This window comes from Podarcis cretensis (genome assembly GCF_951804945.1).
Source record: "Podarcis cretensis genome assembly, chromosome: 5".
NCBI lineage: Eukaryota > Metazoa > Chordata > Lepidosauria > Squamata > Lacertidae > Podarcis > Podarcis cretensis.
In genome coordinates, this window is record NC_137174.1 from 29,501,889 (window position 1) to 29,519,709 (window position 17,821).

General features: G+C 40.5%; 1 protein-coding gene across 10 annotated transcripts in view; it reads right to left on the minus strand.

Moving 5' to 3' along the window:
- CTNNA3 (catenin alpha 3) overlaps positions 1-17,821 on the minus strand; it is a 566,819-nt gene that overhangs the window by 527,038 nt on the left and 21,960 nt on the right. For all 10 annotated transcript variants that reach the window (XR_013838691.1, XR_013838692.1, XM_079975614.1 and 7 more), the window contains 2 exons: positions 11,883-12,049; positions 5,349-5,468 (listed from right to left, as the gene is read on the minus strand). Coding sequence is in view for 8 of the 10 variants with exons in the window: in XM_079975614.1 (XP_079831740.1) it covers positions 5,349-5,468; positions 11,883-12,049 (287 nt within the window). In the remaining 2 variants the exon portion in view is untranslated. The remainder of the gene's footprint in view (positions 1-5,348; positions 5,469-11,882; positions 12,050-17,821) is intronic.

Genomic DNA, 17,821 nt, shown 5'->3' on the forward strand with positions numbered 1-17,821 from the left:
GCTAGAAGCTGCTGTAAAGGTAAAGGTAAAGGTACCCCTGCCCGTACGGGCCAGTCTTGACAGACTCTGGGGTTGTGCGCCCATCTCACTTAAGAGGCCAGGGGCCAGCGCTGTCCGGAGACACTTCCGGGTCACGTGGCTAGCGTGACATCGCTGCTCTGGCGAGCCAGAGCCGCACACGGAAACGCAGTTTACCTTCCCGCTGGTAAGCGGTCCCTATTTATCTACTTGCACCCGGAGGTGCTTTCGAACTGCTAGGTTGGCAGGCGCTGGGACCGAGCAGCGGGAGCGCACCCCGCCGCAGGGATTCAAACCGCCGACCTTTCGATCGGCAAGTCCTAGGCGCTGAGGCTTTAACCCACAGCGCCACCTGCGTCCCAGAAGCTGCTGTAGCACAGCCTTTATTGTGTGTCCACGAAAAGATACAAATTCAAGGAGAGAGCTTCTCCTCCGTCAGCAGATAAAAGACAATACAATACATTAGTCTCATGTTCTCACACCAGACCACGTATTTGATCAGGCTATGCTACGTAGACCAATCATCGGGCAGCATGAGCTCTTCACGCGTTGATCATGCTCCAAGCAATGCTTTCTGCTATGAAATCATCCTTGCGATAATAAACTTTTGCCCATGCTCCCATGGACAAATGATCATATTCCCACAGGATGCATATGTAATTTAAGAGCATTATCTGAATTGACACTCAAATATTTTTCTGCTTAAGAAGCAAGACTGACGAAAATGCACAGTCATGCTTAAAATGGTTAAGTAAAGGTAAAGGTAAAGGTACCCCTGCCCATATGGGCCAGTCTTGACAGACTCTGGGGTTGTGCGCCCATCTCACTCAAGAGGCCAGGGGCCAGCGCTGTCCGGAGACACTTCCGGGTCACGTGGCCAGCGTGACAAAGCTGCATCTGGCGAGCCAGAGCCGCACACGGAAACACCGTTTACCTTCCCGCTGGTAAGCAGTCCCTATTTATCTACTTGCACCCGGAGGTGCTTTCGAACTGCTAGGTTGGCAGGCACTGGGACCGAGCAGCGGGAGCGCACCCCGCCGCAGGGATTCGAACCGCCGACCTTTTGATCGGCAAGCCCTAGGCGCTGAGGCTTTAACCCACAGCGCCACCTGCGTCCCAATGGTTAAGTGTCAATGGTTAAATGCCAAGATCCCTGAAATCTTGCTACCACTCAGCGGAGATTGGGGTGGGCAGTAACAGCAGGCTTTCCTTGCGGCATCTTCCTCTTTTTAAGCTTAAGTCTCAGAATTGTATACAATGGTGGTTTTCATTTAGCAGAAAGCAGGTCCGCTCCTGAAATTCAGCACGTCACCAGGTCCCTGAAACCAGTTCTAAGGATTCTCTGGAGGAGAAAGGAATATGACATGGAGGGGTGCAATAGGTATGGCAAAAATCAATATGGCTCAACTTCTAAAAGTGGAAATTCTTTTTCCAAAGAGAAAGTCACCACTGGATACAAACCTCTTGGCATAACTGAGGTCTCCAACTCCCCATCCTCAAGGGGAAAAGGTTGTGGCTAAGACAGACACCTTGGAATGGACTTGCCTTTAGAGTCAGCCTTAGATAGCCCTGCCTTCTTGGGAATTCCAGCATCAGAGGAGCTCACGATGCAAGCACCTCTGCAGCCTGAAGAGGTCTCAGTGAACTCCAAGGACTCCCGCCCAGAGGAAGAATAATAATGGGAGAGCAGAACAGGACTCTACTGTCCCATCTGGCCATGGTAGGGAGCCTATGTTCTCCATACATTATTGGACCCTAACTCAAATCAGTCTCAGCCAGCATGGCCAATGGTCAAGGATTATGGAAGTTGTAGTCCAACAAAATCTGAATCCCCACTGTGCCCTTGATGAATTGGACCAAGGGCTTATTGTACAACAGATACAAATTGTGTGCACCAAAAGACTGATAGTCTTGCTCCATCTTCTGGAAACTGGAAACATGACTTTGCACACCCAAATATGTCTAAGAATTTCTATTGAACTGATATGTTTTTGTCTGACAGTTTTTTATCTGCACAAAGAGGTGGTCACGACATATTCTTATTTGCCTTAAAATAGCACTATTTAAATAATTCATGATCAATTAAAAATCTTTCTGTACAGACAAATTAAAAGCTCTTTTATCACATATTATTAGCCTCAGGGTATACAATCAAAATCAAACAACTACCTTAACATCTACATTAGAGTGGGGTGGTATTTTTACATTTTTAAAGCTCTGTTGTCAGCCATTATGTCACTATAGAATCAGAGATATCTAAGCAGAAACAAAACTTCCTTTGAATTTGAACCAGCAGTGCCACAGGCACGTCAAAGGCACTACCAACATAAAAAACATTACTGTTTTAACCAAATACCTAGTTTGACAAATGTACTGCTGAAACAGGTCATAATATTAATACAGATATGATGACCTTATAACCCCTCTGTTTTTCTAATTGACTAATTAGCTAAAACAATTTTAAGATTATATTGCCTTCCACTATTATCACAGCAAGGGGCAGGAAAAGTATTTTTAGTCCACCCGTCAACATATGATCCAGGGCAGCACCCAATACAATAAAGCATCAAAACAAGCAGTAAAATAATACTACAATAAAACAAATCCAGCTCAATTTATAAAAGCAAGATAAAAATACAGCATATCATTAAGATCACTCAGGGAGTCACAATTTGCCCACCCCCTATTGCAAAACTGACAAAATTCCTAGTACAGTTTTAAGGACCAGGTAGAATGTGATTCTAAAAACATGCAATTACAACAAGGCCTCTTACAGATGTAAAGATCTAGAGTGAACATCAGGTACTGTTACTTCATAATCATTTTTAAAGCTTTATTGATATATAGAATGTTGTACAATCTACATCTAAATATTGTCTTCACAACTGAGCAGCAGAGGGAAAAACCTGCCCAAGTCTACCTCTGAAAAGCTAGGAAAGTTTTCCAGATCTAGCTCCCCAACTCCATCCCCTGGGCTGTGGGGCTCCCAACTACCAATGCAGAACAGCAAAAGCCTCATGCAAGTTGTCCTGAATGATTGTATTTTTATCAATGTCAGTGGCAATGAACCAATTTTTAAAAATTCAGCACTGCTTGTCTACAACTACATCAGTGTTCTTATGCTACATAGTGTTTCTGCTTCATGCACAAATGATGCAGGAGAATCCTGTTTGTGTTAAAAGAAGCTTGAATAAGATTGTTAATAACTAGCAATTTCAATTAAAAACAAATGAAGTAAGGATATCAGAAGATTAAATATTTAATTGATTAACCAGCTTTATATAAAAAAATTGCTTATATTGCTCCTAAGAATTCAAATATTATTTATTCAACAAAGCAACAACTTACATACAATTAATAAATGAGCTGCACCACTCATGGTTGAGATGTCACAAAAGGCCAACTTTTATATTTTATTTTTCATTTCCTTTTACATTAAAACAAAGAACAAAAAATACTTTCTAACAATAAGCAAATGTGCCCTTAACCCTTGGCTTCAACTATTAAAATCTGCCCTCACCAAATAAACCTTTTAAAGGTTGCAGCTTACAGTATCTGATGCTAAACCACCAACCAGAAGAAATAAATGCTGTCAAAACAAATGGAGATATGCTTGAAAATACTGCCACCTACTGGCAGTAAAAAAACACAACATGATAAAAAGGAAGTCACACAATATAGGGGTTCTAGAAGTCTTTCAGAGCATTCACGTGATCTTTTGCCATCAAAAGACCAGACAGTTCCCCCCCACTACACACACACACACACACACACACACACACACCTATTTAATCTGAATTTACCTTTGCCATAGAAAATATGATCCATGACATCATAAAATATGTGTATTTGTAAATACTGTACAGTGTGGATGAACCTGGTATCTCATCTCAGACTTTGAATATGTTCACATTACTGCTTACTCTGCATCCAGTGCAGTCCCACTGGTAGTTTTTGAAGCGGCATTCACACAACGTTAGCTGCAATCCATATCAATCCCATACCGTAGTTTCTTGACAATAATGCAGTATTTTCCTCAAAACAGCTTCTTCAGCTTTCTTCTAGAAAACTGGATGTGAAATGAACAGTAATGTGAACATTTGATGAGTGTGCATATGCAGATGGCTGCTTCAGTCCTGGAGGGGTTACAGGGGGGTCATGCACACTGGGGGAAGACACCCCCACCCACTCTCTGATATGAACAACATTCTGCAAATGCAGCTTGAAATGTAGCAAGGGGGAAATGGCCTTGCTGCTAATGTGACAGGTTTTGCATGTCGCTTCTTTTTTAGGAGGGCTAGAGACTAAGGGAGGAATTTGATGCTGTGCTAATTTGATGGTTCTGTCAGCACACACATTTCTGTTTGCCTGATGGAATGATCTCTCAATCCCCTTCCCCCATTTGCTGTTCTGGGGGTTCTTAAAGGTAAAGGTAAAGGGACCCCTGACGTTAGGTCCAGTGCCGGACGACTCTGGGGTTGCAGCGCTCATCTCGCTTTATTGGCCAAGGGAGCTGGCGTACAGCTTCCGGGTCATGTGGCGAGCATGACCAAGCTGCTTCTGGCGAGCCAGAGCAGCGCACGGAAACGCCGTTTACCTTCCCGCCGGAGCGGTACCTATTTATCTACTTGCACTTTGATGTGCTTTTCAAACTGCTAGGATGGCAGGAGCAGGAACCGAGCAACGGGAGCTCATCCCGTAGTGGGGATTCAAACCGCTAACCTTCTGATTGGCAAGCCCAAGGCTCTATGGTTTAACCCACAGCGCCACCCGCATCCCTTCCTGGGGGTTCTTACTTCACTCCAAATAGATCTGGATGGCATGGATGAGAGGGGCAAGTCCCCATGCAATCAAAAATAAACTGCTTGACAATGGGTGGACAATGGGTGTTTCACTCCAGTCTTCTCTTTGTCTAATTAGCTAGATCTGCTTTCCTAACTGTCAGTCATTGCTATCATATCATTCATTGGCTAAACACATTGAAAGGTGAGCACAAGCTACTTTTCCACAAAACAAATGGGAAGAATAGTACAGTGGTCTCTGTTGTGAATGTGTCTGTCCTATGGATTCTGGGCTGTACCCTATATTTTTGTCCTGGCATTAAGAAAACAAACCTCAGTGAAATATGGGGGGGGGGATGTGATAATTTTCAGTTTTTAAAACATTGCAAACAGCCTCAGTTTACACCTACATAAGACATTGTGGGTAATAATTGAAATAAACAGAAGTTGCATGTGATAGCAACATTTACGTACTTGGGTTTGAGATCAGTTGAAAATTGGTGATCCAAATGTACAAACACATATGATTGGGCTACTAAAGTTTCTTACCTGTTGTCGTTTGAATGCCAAATGGTCCAGCTTTTTCAACTCTTTCTGGAGGTTTTTATATGTTTTCTGCAGTTCAGATTTACTAGATGCATTTTGAAGACACACAAATGTCCTTTGAACCTATGGCCAAACAAGGAGGGGGGGTTAAATATTATTATAAAATCTTCCGTGCTTAATTAGGAATAGGCTCAGAAAGAATAAGCTAAATTGGGATCTGTTTGCTTTGACACCAGGTCTAGCCACACTATTGGGAACATGACGGTGCCTCTTGGTGGCTTCCCCTCTGTACCCTCAACCCAAACAGGAGCTGCCCCTCACTGGAGCACCTGGTATGGTCTGTCCCTTTTCTCCAAAAGTTACCTGTTAGTGGCAAGAAAGATATTAGGTGGTGGTAGCACCACTGTGGATATCAAGATCACTGGGAAATTTAGTTCTCTGGGTTTCTGTTGCTGTTTTCCAGGTGAAATGGAAGAGAACAGCTGCTTTGGTGAGGATAACTAAACTGGGGCTGGGTCCAAACTAACTGAGCTTGAATTTCAGAGGAGCTTGGGCTTGGCTTATAAATAAGTAAACTCGGGAATTCAAACAACATCTGCATTGATACACAATTATTATTTCATATATGTTTTTGTATGAGCAAGACATGCATGCTTTGTCTCACAAGATTCATACTTTAAATTCAATTCCCATTTCATTGTCAAGAAAACATTTTCGGACCTTGAGGTAAATTAGGGCATGCAGCCCCAGTTTACAGAATTAATGTTTGGACGACTCATTTTGATGAAAAACTATTTTCCCCCATTTGCATCCATCAGTGATTCAGTTTATTCGTGCACATTATGCCTGAACTAACTTTCAATTAAGAGAGATGGGTGGTTTTGCAATTAAACTTTGTTCAATGCTTTTATTTACTAAAGCTTTTCTTTCACATTTAAGAAACACCTGTTGGATGTGCAATGCTCAAACAAGGGATTCCAGAGTATTCCCCATGTGTCTCAGTATCTGCTACTGGAACATAAAAAGCCTTTAACTCTCAGCTGCTTTAAATGCATCAAATCATTAATTGCTGAGAAGTACACAGTTACTATGGTTACAAACACAAACTGGAAGAGAAATGTTACAGAGTGTACAACGATATGCAGAAAAGCACGGGCCCATGGATTGCAGTTAGTATATACTGGTCCCACATTATGGATCAGAAACTAGGTTAAGTCATAGATGTATTCAGACAAATGTTTTAACTCAGATGCTGTCCATCCACACTGCATTGCTTTAAATGGGATACACATTCAGGTATGCAATCTTTTTAAAGCCATGCACAGGGCCGGATTTAGGTTTGAGGAGGCCCTAAGCTACTGAAGGTAATGGGGCCCTTTATATGTCCAGCTGTCCTTTGTCAACAACAAATTGTCACTGTTTTTGTGTTTTTTGTGCTATATGGTAATTTATGGACCTACACAACACAAAACACTGTTGCTGTATGTAGGTTTTATTTTATTTGTTTTTTATCTTATATTTTGGAAATGTACATCCAGGTGGTTTTTTCCTTTAAATTTTTTGGGGGACCCCAAGAGAGTGGGGCCCTAAACTATAGCTTGTTTAGCTTATACTTGTACGTAAATCCAGCACTAGCCATGCAGCATCAATAGATCACACCTACATTGGTATCCTGGTTTATGATCAAGCAGGTGATGTGCATGCAAAAGCCAGCTTGGATGGACTTGAGTCTGTAGATGGGCCTTTACAGTTCCCCTGCTGGAAACAGGCTGTGATTGCTCAAGCAGAGGGGCTGTGTCAACTTTCCTGTGGATGCACATCTTCAAGACAAACTGTTCCCCACTACATCCACATAGCTTTTCAGATTCCAAGGGAGCATCAGTCTCATACTTCAAAGGAGCTTATAGGAAGATGATCTGGGATCTCCTCTCTCTGGAGTACCCTAAGCTGGAGGCAAGCAAGTCACAGACTGTTGGCTTCCTTTCAGCCTAACTCTAAAAAGCTTCTCACTAAAAGTTTGAGGCAGCAAGAGAAAGGTGCACATGTACAAGGCTACCCAGCACATCTGCATGCAGGACACCCACTTAACAGTAGGAAGCTAATATTTGTAATAGTGGTCACAAATGAGTATTACTTAGTTAAAAATAGCTGTAATTTTGCGACAGCAAATGTACTTTAAACGTGGATGTGCTAAAACTCTGGTGCTAAAACTCTGCACTAAAATGTGCAACAACCAGACCTCCATAATCTGCATGGAGCTCAGTCAAGTCACACAATGCAACCTACATTTTAACTAATATAATCACTATGCAAACATCAGCATGACATCAGGAACAATGTCAGTGCTTGACACTCCTGTGCTACCAGGTTCTTTATTTTAAGGTGGTGTGTACTTATGGGACATAAAGGTCCAACAAGAGAGTAAGAATGAAGATACAAAAAAGTTCTTAGACTATGAAGTGGAACAGAGCAGTTGGGTACTGACATCACTCTCACTAACTATACAGACTTTACAGACACTGGACTATAGAAAAGATTGTATGGCATGCCACCATTTTTATAGTGCTTGCTATAGACTAGTATCAGAAGTTGCATGATAGATTTCCTGCCTACTATTTAGATTGACTTTGATCACATTTCATTTTATATTACCTGATGTCATATATAATTAAAACCACTCTGCCTAGGAGTGAGGGTCTCACCTTAGCAAGGAGACACAGGTGTTACAATGCTTCAAAAACCAGTTCCTAACCTAATTCTGATGAGCAATGGGCACTTTTGTAGAAACTGGATGATGTGAATTTTAATAATCCTCCACAATATAGCTGTTCTATACAGTATCATTTCATGCACTGCACGCCCCAGACCAGACAGTATGTCTCTGACACTAAAGCGATAAAATGCTGTGCCAAAACCCATTTATGGATTTGGCCCCCTTCTCCCACCATTTTATACATTTAACAAATCTCTTACTTGGTCAGCAGTTTCATTTCGTAGTGAATGACATAACCTTTAAAATTAATTTCGGTTCAGTGATCAAACACCTATTTTATTCTATGAAAATTAGAAAACCTTGGAGCAATGGAACTGGAAAGGAAAGAACCTCTTCATCTGCTCTCAGATGATTAATGGACAAACCTTAACAGCCAAAATCCTCATGAAGGAATGGTACAATATGTCAGCATTGCCACTATAGAAGAACACATTCCAGGGGAAGCTTTATAGACATATATTTAAACAAGATTGCCTTTTTAATTGACGTGAACTAGCAAACATTCTGAGAAGGGTTGCTCTCAGTGCTGCACAACCATCTCTAAGGTACTGCAGAAGTTCAAATGCCTTTTCTTGGATCAGCTCCATAGTTAAGAATATTTCAATTACCTGAGGGAGCTCTAAAATATAATAATGAAAGTTAAAAGACTTCGGATAGAAAAAAGCAAAGTCAGAACTCATTACAGATTTCAATTGTATTAGAATTTGGCCCTGGATGGCAGTGACCAAAATGCTATTAGCGCTTGATGGCTATTCAACAGCATATGTTAAAGTTACCTGGTCATCTCAGTCTATTTTCTAATTAATGTGACAACATAAAAAAGAAATGCTTTTGGCAGATGCAGTATGATGAACAAGCACTGCAAAGCAATGAAAAATATAATACTACTTCCACAGAACAGAACTGAGGAATATGCTGGGCACTGTAGAGGAAGATTATACAGCTGTCTAATATGCTCTGTAAGGAGAGAAAATCATTCTTTACTGATGGTTTGTTTTCAATGAATACTACATTTTTAGAAAATAGAAAGGAGACGATTATAGTATTCTTTGGTATATGCTCCATATTTCTGAAATATTCAACAGCACACTTGTGTGGTTTTCAATCGTTTTAGCAATTTCTAACAATTCACACAATAAAGTAACCAGAAAAGTTTCAGAAGTACTGAAAGTACCCACAAGATGATTACTTAAGATTGGTTATTACTGCTATATGAAGCATTGTGGCAAGTCAAATTTCAGAACTCTGATAGAGCTTAGATATAAAAAACATAGTGGGCTAAATAAATAATAATAATATAAGGCTCAACAGAAAAACAACATTCTATCCCTGCTCTGCAGAATATTGTGGATTATAAATAAAAATATGGAATTTTTTTATTTAAAAAACTGAACTGTTTCACTCACAGTGCCTGTATAAACTAACATATGCTATAGGACATTGGTCTTCCTCAGTGACCTCCAGTCACAGATGCACCACTGTGCTATGTTCTACATGTAGCTGCTTCAGTGACTGCTTGGAAACTGCTACCTGCCTTTCAAGAGAAATAGTCTGCATACACATTTCACACCCACCCACCAATAATCCTGGAAACTGTAGTTTAAGGGTGCTGGGAATTGTAGTTCTGTAAGAAGTAAGCTGCAGTTCCCAGGATTCGGGGGGGGGGGGTGTGTGCTTGAAATGTACAGTTTGTCCACAGACACAGCATGCATATAAGGGAATAGAATTTCAGCTCTGATCCCATTGTGGAAATGCCTTCTCCGCATTTTGGCTACATATATCATCTCTCCCCCTCTTCCAAGATTAGTCGCTATGGAAATCAGTTCTTCCAGTTCACAACTGAATGGACAATGCACAGGTAAATGGTGTCGGGATGGGGGAATGGGGGAGCATGGTGCGTACTGTCACTATTTTTCCTAAAAATAAAGCACTGCTTAGGATGTTAAAGTACTGCAGTGAGGTCACACAGGGGAGGACACACATTAGCAGGTCTCCAAAACTCAATCTTAAAAGCCTCTAGAAGTAAATGTATTTCTGTACAGAAAAGACATTGAGGAAGGAATGCTGCCTTGATGTCTAATTTCATTGATACTATGGTGGTATATTTTTCAGTTGACATTGTTATTATGCACATTTCAGCTTTTTAAAATTAGGTTAATGGGTTTACTGATTTTTCTGAACTAAACTTTTGTTTGGATGGAAAGTCAGTCTACAAGATTTAAAACAAAGCAAAAACTAAATACTTGCAGAAATTTTTCAAAAGAAAGCGGGAAACAGCTAATAACAAATAACAAAAACAGTAGGTGCTCATTTATGAGGCATTTCTGTATTGCCATCCATACGCAGCATCCCAAACCATTCATTACATTACAGATTACAAAAAATACACATTATTACAAAACCTACATGAATGTCGTATGAAGGTAAATGTATGTGCATACCATGTAATCCTGTCTTCTGAGCCTAAGGTGACAAAACTGCTTCTAGATAACCTGGATTTGAGCCCATGCCTCTTAGGAAGGCCAATATCTTTCTTTTCTACCTTCTCTAAAGTGGGAGTGGTGGCAACAGGATTGCTGTTAAGATGCATGCTGTACAGAAATGTTGTTATATAAAACAAGAGCACAGCAAAAACCAGTGGTACCTCTGGTTAAGTCCTTAATTCGTTCAGGAGGTCTGTTCTTAACCTGAAACTGTTCTTAACCTGAAGGACCACTTTAGCTAATGGGTCCTCCTGCTGCTGCTGCCGCGCCGCCAAAGCACAATTTCTGTTCTCATCCTGAAGCAAATTTCTTAACCTGAAGCACTATTTCTGGGTTAGCGGAGTCTGTAACCTGAAGCGTATGTAACATGAAGCGTATGTAACCTGAGGTACCACTGTATAAGTGTTTCTTGCCCCTTAGAGATGCCATATGCTGCTCATAAAAATGAAACATTTGCCCTGATCTATCTGCTAGTAAGTCAGGTTTAAGTCCCACTAGAATCAATGAAACTAGTTAGCCATGACTAACTTAAGTCTCATGGATTTCAATGGAACTAGAGCATAATTAACTTTGGTTAGAGTTGAGCCATGGCTTGGTTGTTGCTTTTGAAAACAAAAAACCTCCCATTTCTAAAGATTTATTTGTTCATTTATTTTTAGGGATTCTATACAGCCTAATCAAAGCAAACTGAACAAAATACTGTACCAGAAGAAAAATAATGGGAATAAATATAGTACAATAACCACATATTATAACTAAGAACAACACCATAAACTCATACCAACAGCTAAAATCATCCACAGCCAAGGTCATAAAGACTGGAGGGGTGGGGACCAATAGTAAGGTGCTATAAAAATTAAAAAGAGGAATTAATACCAGTTCTGTCTGAAAGTCCGAATTAGCCCCAGGTCAGTTTAAAAAATAAAAAGTTTAACTCCCAACACATTTGATATAATGGAATTTGCAGGTTGAGCAGCAATGATTCAAAATCCAATCCTTTCGTTCATCAGTAGCAAGCTCCATGGCTTACCAACATGAATTTGAATTTAGTGACATGTTCCGCTTTTTGTATATTTGTATTTCCAGTTATCTGTATTTCCATGCTTTGAATGTTTGCTGTAAGCTGCTTTGGACACAGCTCATTGTGGAAAAGCTGCATATAAGTAAACTCAACCAATCAATGAATATTTTAATTACTTACTCAAAAAAATCTGAAAATTAAGAAAGCTTGGTAGCCAAGAAGATGGGAAAGGTCATTTGCTGACCATAGTAGCTACTTACCGTGGTTAGATGTTGCAACAGGTATGAGACATCAATCATATCTGCCAGAATAAGAAGCCTTGTAACAGCAGCCAGAAGAGCACGTGCTACTTGGACAACGGCCTCCCTTTTAGGCAAATAACAAGGATCATCTGTGAACTTTTTTGCAGCTACCCTTAAAGCTTCACCTGTAAAATAAAGATACAAGTAATGCTGCACTCCGTAAGCAAATTCATCTGCTTTCCTTTGGACCACATCAGTGAGGCCAAGAGGGGGTTCTTCTCGTCCAGGCACCCCAGGACCTCCACACTGCCCAGGCTTGTGGCCCAGGGAGCTTACTTCGGTGCTGCTTGTGCAGCTGTTGCCTTCACCCCCAGAGGCACATTGACAGATAGATGCGTCAGATATACAGAGATGTGGAGTTGAAAGGAAATAGTTCACCTTTGTGAAAAGTTTTCTCTTTTTTGCATTCTTTATTAGGGAAAACAATAACTAAGGCAGGGAAGCTTAAAATTACATAATGTATTCATTTTCGTGCTACAATATACCACTTTCTACCTATGCCAATTATTATGCCAATTATTGCTTTTTAATATAGGATATTATTTATAATATATATCATTCTGTGTTATAGTTTATAAAGACTGGAGCAAAAGGCAGCACAATGCAACTTTGCAATATTGTGTAGTTTTAGAGCCATCCACTTTACAGTCACTGTGTATTTACTCCAAGTGAACTGTTGGTCTAGTACAACTTGTTCATTTTGCATTCTGGGGCTGTTTCAACACAATACCATAGAATCTCCAAATCTTGCAGCATGGCTGCATACCACTGGGAACAATTGCTAATCAGTTCACTGTGGAGTGGACCCAAGTCAACCACAGGTTGTTTCCTGTTAAATTTTTTAGCATGTACAATACATTAACATACAAAGCAGCTGTCAATCTGGGAGAGAAAGGCTGATAGATGCCAGGTCTGGGCATATGGCAGGGGTAAAACTTTATGACCCGCTGGTTCCTTCCAGCATTACAGTTCTGACGACATTAATTTGTTTTATAACTGCTTTGCATCACCAACGCCAAGAGCAAAAATGAAACCACCCCTATTTCCTTCAGAAAACTCTCTTTTTTAACTGGAGTGTTTCACAAGAATAAAAAGAAAGAAGAATCAATACATTAGACTGTTTTCAAGTTGTATCTCCCTAGCCAAGAAAGACATACTGAGACTGCTGGCTGCAGCTTTGAAGAATTGCTACAGTGGAGCCAATAGATTTGTTGGGCACAGAAAAAAAAAATTACTGAATTCAGGGAAAGGGGAAAATGGGACAAGGGAGAACTGATTGGCAAAGAGAATTTATTACTGCAAGGCAGACTGAAAAAAGGGAAGTGGAAAAAAATGTGAAGGAAAGCAGGAAAAGAACTGATTGATTAATTCTGCATGTAAAATAGCAGCGCTTTGATGATCCAAGAATGAATGATAAGGGACAGATGAATTTAGATTGGAGATTAAAACAGCATTAAGTTTTCCAGGGGAGGGGGCATGAAATGAAAAGGCCACATGCCCAAGCAGAAGTTGTCATGAATAGAAAGAGAAAGAGAATAGAAAGAGGAGAAACACACACCCTTCAACAAAGCAAGACTCAACAAGTTTCCCACAAGCACAACCAGGCAACCTTCCTATCAAAGCCCAAGTAGCAGTGCAATAGCAACTGTGATAAGATGTTCACATTCCACTTTTCCACATGCACCCAGACTCATCTTTGTGGGGGAAGGAGAGCGCTACTGTACAGCCCAATCATGTACAGGAATGGAAAAGACCACACTGAATTCTGTGATCCGCTGTCACCCCTGTTCTTTGTTTTGAACTCCAATTCATTCATGCTTTCTGTCCAGCACTCCACTTGAGCCCTGATTAGACCTTATGGCTGAACTGGAAATAACAATTCAAGTTGGGAGTTTGGGTCCTTGCTGGTCCAACCCTCAACATCCCAAAACCTATCTGCCTGATGTTCCCATGTTGTGCAGGGAAGGTTTGAAGGGGGCTTCTAATCATATGCACTCAGGGCTCCTGATTGTATGGAGGCTTCTGCTCACATCTTCCCTACTCAACATGAAAAGGGGTGTGAGAGAGAGGCAGTCATACACAGAGGGGGTGAGACACTCATATACAAGGAAGTTGGGGTGGGGCAACACATACAATCCCCTGCCTCCTATATGCAAGCAAATGACCTATTGCCTGGTCAAACTTTGATATTTTCTTATACGAAAAATTATACTTTGTTTAATGCGATACAAGTCTTCCTACAACTGGATCTAGAGAGAAATCTGATTATCAGGAGTGATACTACCATGAGGCAGAATGAGACAATTACCACAGGCAGCAGAGGTGGCCCAGGCCCCATGCTCACTTGCCTCAATGACCCACCCACCCAGTTGCTGCATCACCCTCAAAGTCATCCCCTGCCTTTCTCCTCTCTTCCACTGCTGTGGCCCCTGTTCATCTGCCCCTCCATTGCTCCAATTACTGACTAACTGCTGTTTGGCCACGGTAAATGTTGAAGCAGTGCTGGCGGTCTTCCAGACTCACTCTGAGGAAAATCCAGGGATCTTTCCTCAGACAAACACGTTCTGGGCAAGCTGGCACAGAAGGGTGCTTGTGCTGCCACCGCTGTGCCATGATAGTTAAGCTTTTTTTAAAAAAAAAGTGAACTAAATGTAACTTTAAAGGTCATTATCTAGGCATTGCTGCAGAGGGGCACTGGCTGCTGTTGGCCGTTCAAACTTTCAGTGGAATTCAGTGCCTGGAATTTAAGCCTTCAGTCTATATCCTCCCTTACTTGTTCTGGCCTTCACCTCCCCTTCCCTCTAGACATCTGCTTTTAGCTGCCACTCTGAGAAAGCTAGGCTGAAAGCAATGGGCATTCCTTTCTCCTCCCACAAAGAGTTATAAAAGCTTGCTCCTTCTGCCAGGAATAGTCACCCACTCTGAAACCCTCAGGTTGCCAGCTCTAATTTTCCAAAGCAACATTAGCAATAATGTTCACTAGCTGAAGTTTCTAGGGGAGATTTGACCATTACGCATGACCTTAAATTTGACTTATATAGCTGTACACTTAGTTTAAAACACCCTCAACCTGCTTTTACTATTTCTGTAGCATATTGCCCTGAAGTATTTGGTCTACATTGTTCTTTCACTTCACCTTGAACCACTTTGGCATGATAAAAAAGGAGAAAATGTATGTCACAAGCTGTTATTTTTGATACAAGGGTATACCTTTAGCCTGTTGTCCTCCCCTACTGTTGTAATTATTGGAAAAAACAAGACAAGCCTTTTTTGTTGCTATATGCAAAGCCACCTACAAGTCTGTTCAAACTCAGGACTGTGGAAGTTTCTCTCACAGAAAAAACAAATAAACACACTACTCTATGCAGCTGCTATTTGCATTTCAAGGGAGTCTCCCATTGGCAGTGATCAAACCTTCCCTCAAAACACCAACAACAAAATGCAAAAAGAAAGGCGTTGGGAGAGAAGCAAACATAAAGAACTAGACTCCCCCTTCCTAAACCTATGCATTTTACTGCATGTTATGGGCATATTTTTGTCACATAAATAGTTTCCCTGTGCCTATACATAACAAAAAACATGTACATTAATTGCATTCATGCAATTAGCACTTTATCTAGTTTGGCCCTCAGTCACAAATGGAGAGGGGGCTTTGCTTTGGAGAGGCAGTTACTCTCTAGAGAAGGTTATTTGATGATATCTGAAAGAGAGATACAGTTTAGAGATTATGAGATTTTGTGTCTGGCTGAGCCAATCACAACAGGTCTCAAGTGTTGATTACTGAAGTGGGTGATTAGCAATTCTAATTCTAATATTTAATTTATAGAATATTTAAACATGCATCAATGGTGTGATTGGCTGATAACTCATCTGTGCAAACAATAATAAACTTAATGAATTAAAATAATCACTTTAAAGTCTTTTACAAATTTGATTTAGGCAAACAGTAAATGATACCAAGTACCAATTAATCCCAAAAGAGAACAGGCAGATTTGTCCTAAAATTGCTATTGCTGACCACTGACTACCAAAACTATCTTTAACATGTGCCCACAACTTGTACAACCTTTTGATATTTACTAAAGGCAAATAGAAGCAGCATTAAAACATGCAGTGGCAAACATGCAGCATTTCAGTCATCAAACTGCTGGCCCAGGTTCTCCTCTAAAACAGATAGCAAGGGAATTTGTACAAGAAACTAAGACTTGTAGCTTGAGAACTAAAGAGAATTGTACCTCTCTGTGTAACATGCTCTCTAAGCAACTATAAGTTCCAGAGTCCCTTAGCTTCTGCTAGCATTTCCATTGCAGAAGCAAGAGAAGCCAATAGGATGGGGCTGCAGGATACAAAGACAAGCATCATCATAAATCAGGAAGCAGTGTCCCACAAAATAAAATGAAAGAATTGCATTCCACAGTTAGATTCAGTGAGTATTTCCTTATATACTGTTTCCTGATATGAGAAAATTACATCAGCAAATTAAGAATGTCAAATCCATATCTTCCGATTTCCTTTTGGCTTGAGAACAAACAGTATCTGAAGCAACCTATATTTGTTTCATAGTGATTGTGGTATTTGGAGCTAAAGTTTATCTAGGCGTTCACTTGAGATGTGATAGCAACTAACTGCATGCAACACTGACAAGGCAATAGACGGAAATAATACAAGCTGCAGCTGTTGTCTTCAATACCATATATAGGCTGTAAGTAATGGGAATAGATATCAAGCATTTGAGCTATGTCTGAACCACTTCTGTCTGTGGGAGGAGGGAAAGGGATGAAATGCACAAATGATTATCCTAGGAATATGTTACATTGTTGTCCTGGTTTTACAATAATTAAATATCAGCCTCACTAACATGCTGTTAATTAAATTATAGTTTGATATTAACAGTTTGAAAACTCCCACTACAGAAATAGTTCCTTTTTTCTGTTACAAGTCTTTTTCTTCCCACCTGCTTTTGAGTCATACCACACACAGGATTTCATGTGTCAGAAGAATGGGGTTTGAATTTATAAAGAACACATAAAATCCTGTTAATAAACTTTTGTAAGGCTGTAAAGAAGCATTTCGTTCATAGAAGCATAAATATTTCACTTTCTAATTTGTCACCTCTAAGTAAGGCAAAGGCACTAGGAGCAGGGTCTCCTAAACCTGGGTCTCCAGCTGTTTTTGGACTAACACTCCCATCATCCCTAGCTAGCAGGACCAGTGGTTGGGGGTGATTGGAACTGCACTAAGGGTTTCATATAGCCAGATCTTAGAAGCGAACTCCAAAGATAACTAGCAGTATAGGACAAGTTTAGGCCAAATTAGGGCCATTAAAAATGCTGTTTTCAAGACAAAATCTCAGGGTGAAATGGCTGCCATGCTCCCACAAGGACAAACAGGATGTTCCACTTTTTCTAAGACACTTGTGGTGTATAAGACTAGTATTTGAAAAAAAAGGGTACTTTGTGGTCTAAGATTACTTGGCTTTTGAGAACGCAAGGGAAATGAATGCTAATGGATCTATGAAAAAGTAAATTTTGTAAATTTCACTATGACATAGAGTCCAAAATGCTACACAACCTTTTAAAAAATTAATCCTTGTGATGAGTAGAAAATGAGTTTTGTATTAGCTATATAAAGTGAAGTATACATGATTTGTAGTTTTTAAACGGGGGAGGGGAAGTGTGATTAAGTGGGGAACAACCCCATAATAACTCAATGGCACAAAATGTTGCATGTGTAAGGGGAAGGGAGAAACCTGACAAAAGAGCAGGAAGGGGAATGGAATAAAATGGAGTGGCGTGGTCACTGTCTGCAAAGGGATTGGCACAGAAACTGGGGAATCTGACAAATAGTTGGAAGAATGGCTAGAGGAGGAGACACATACAAAAAAAAGGGAAGAAATA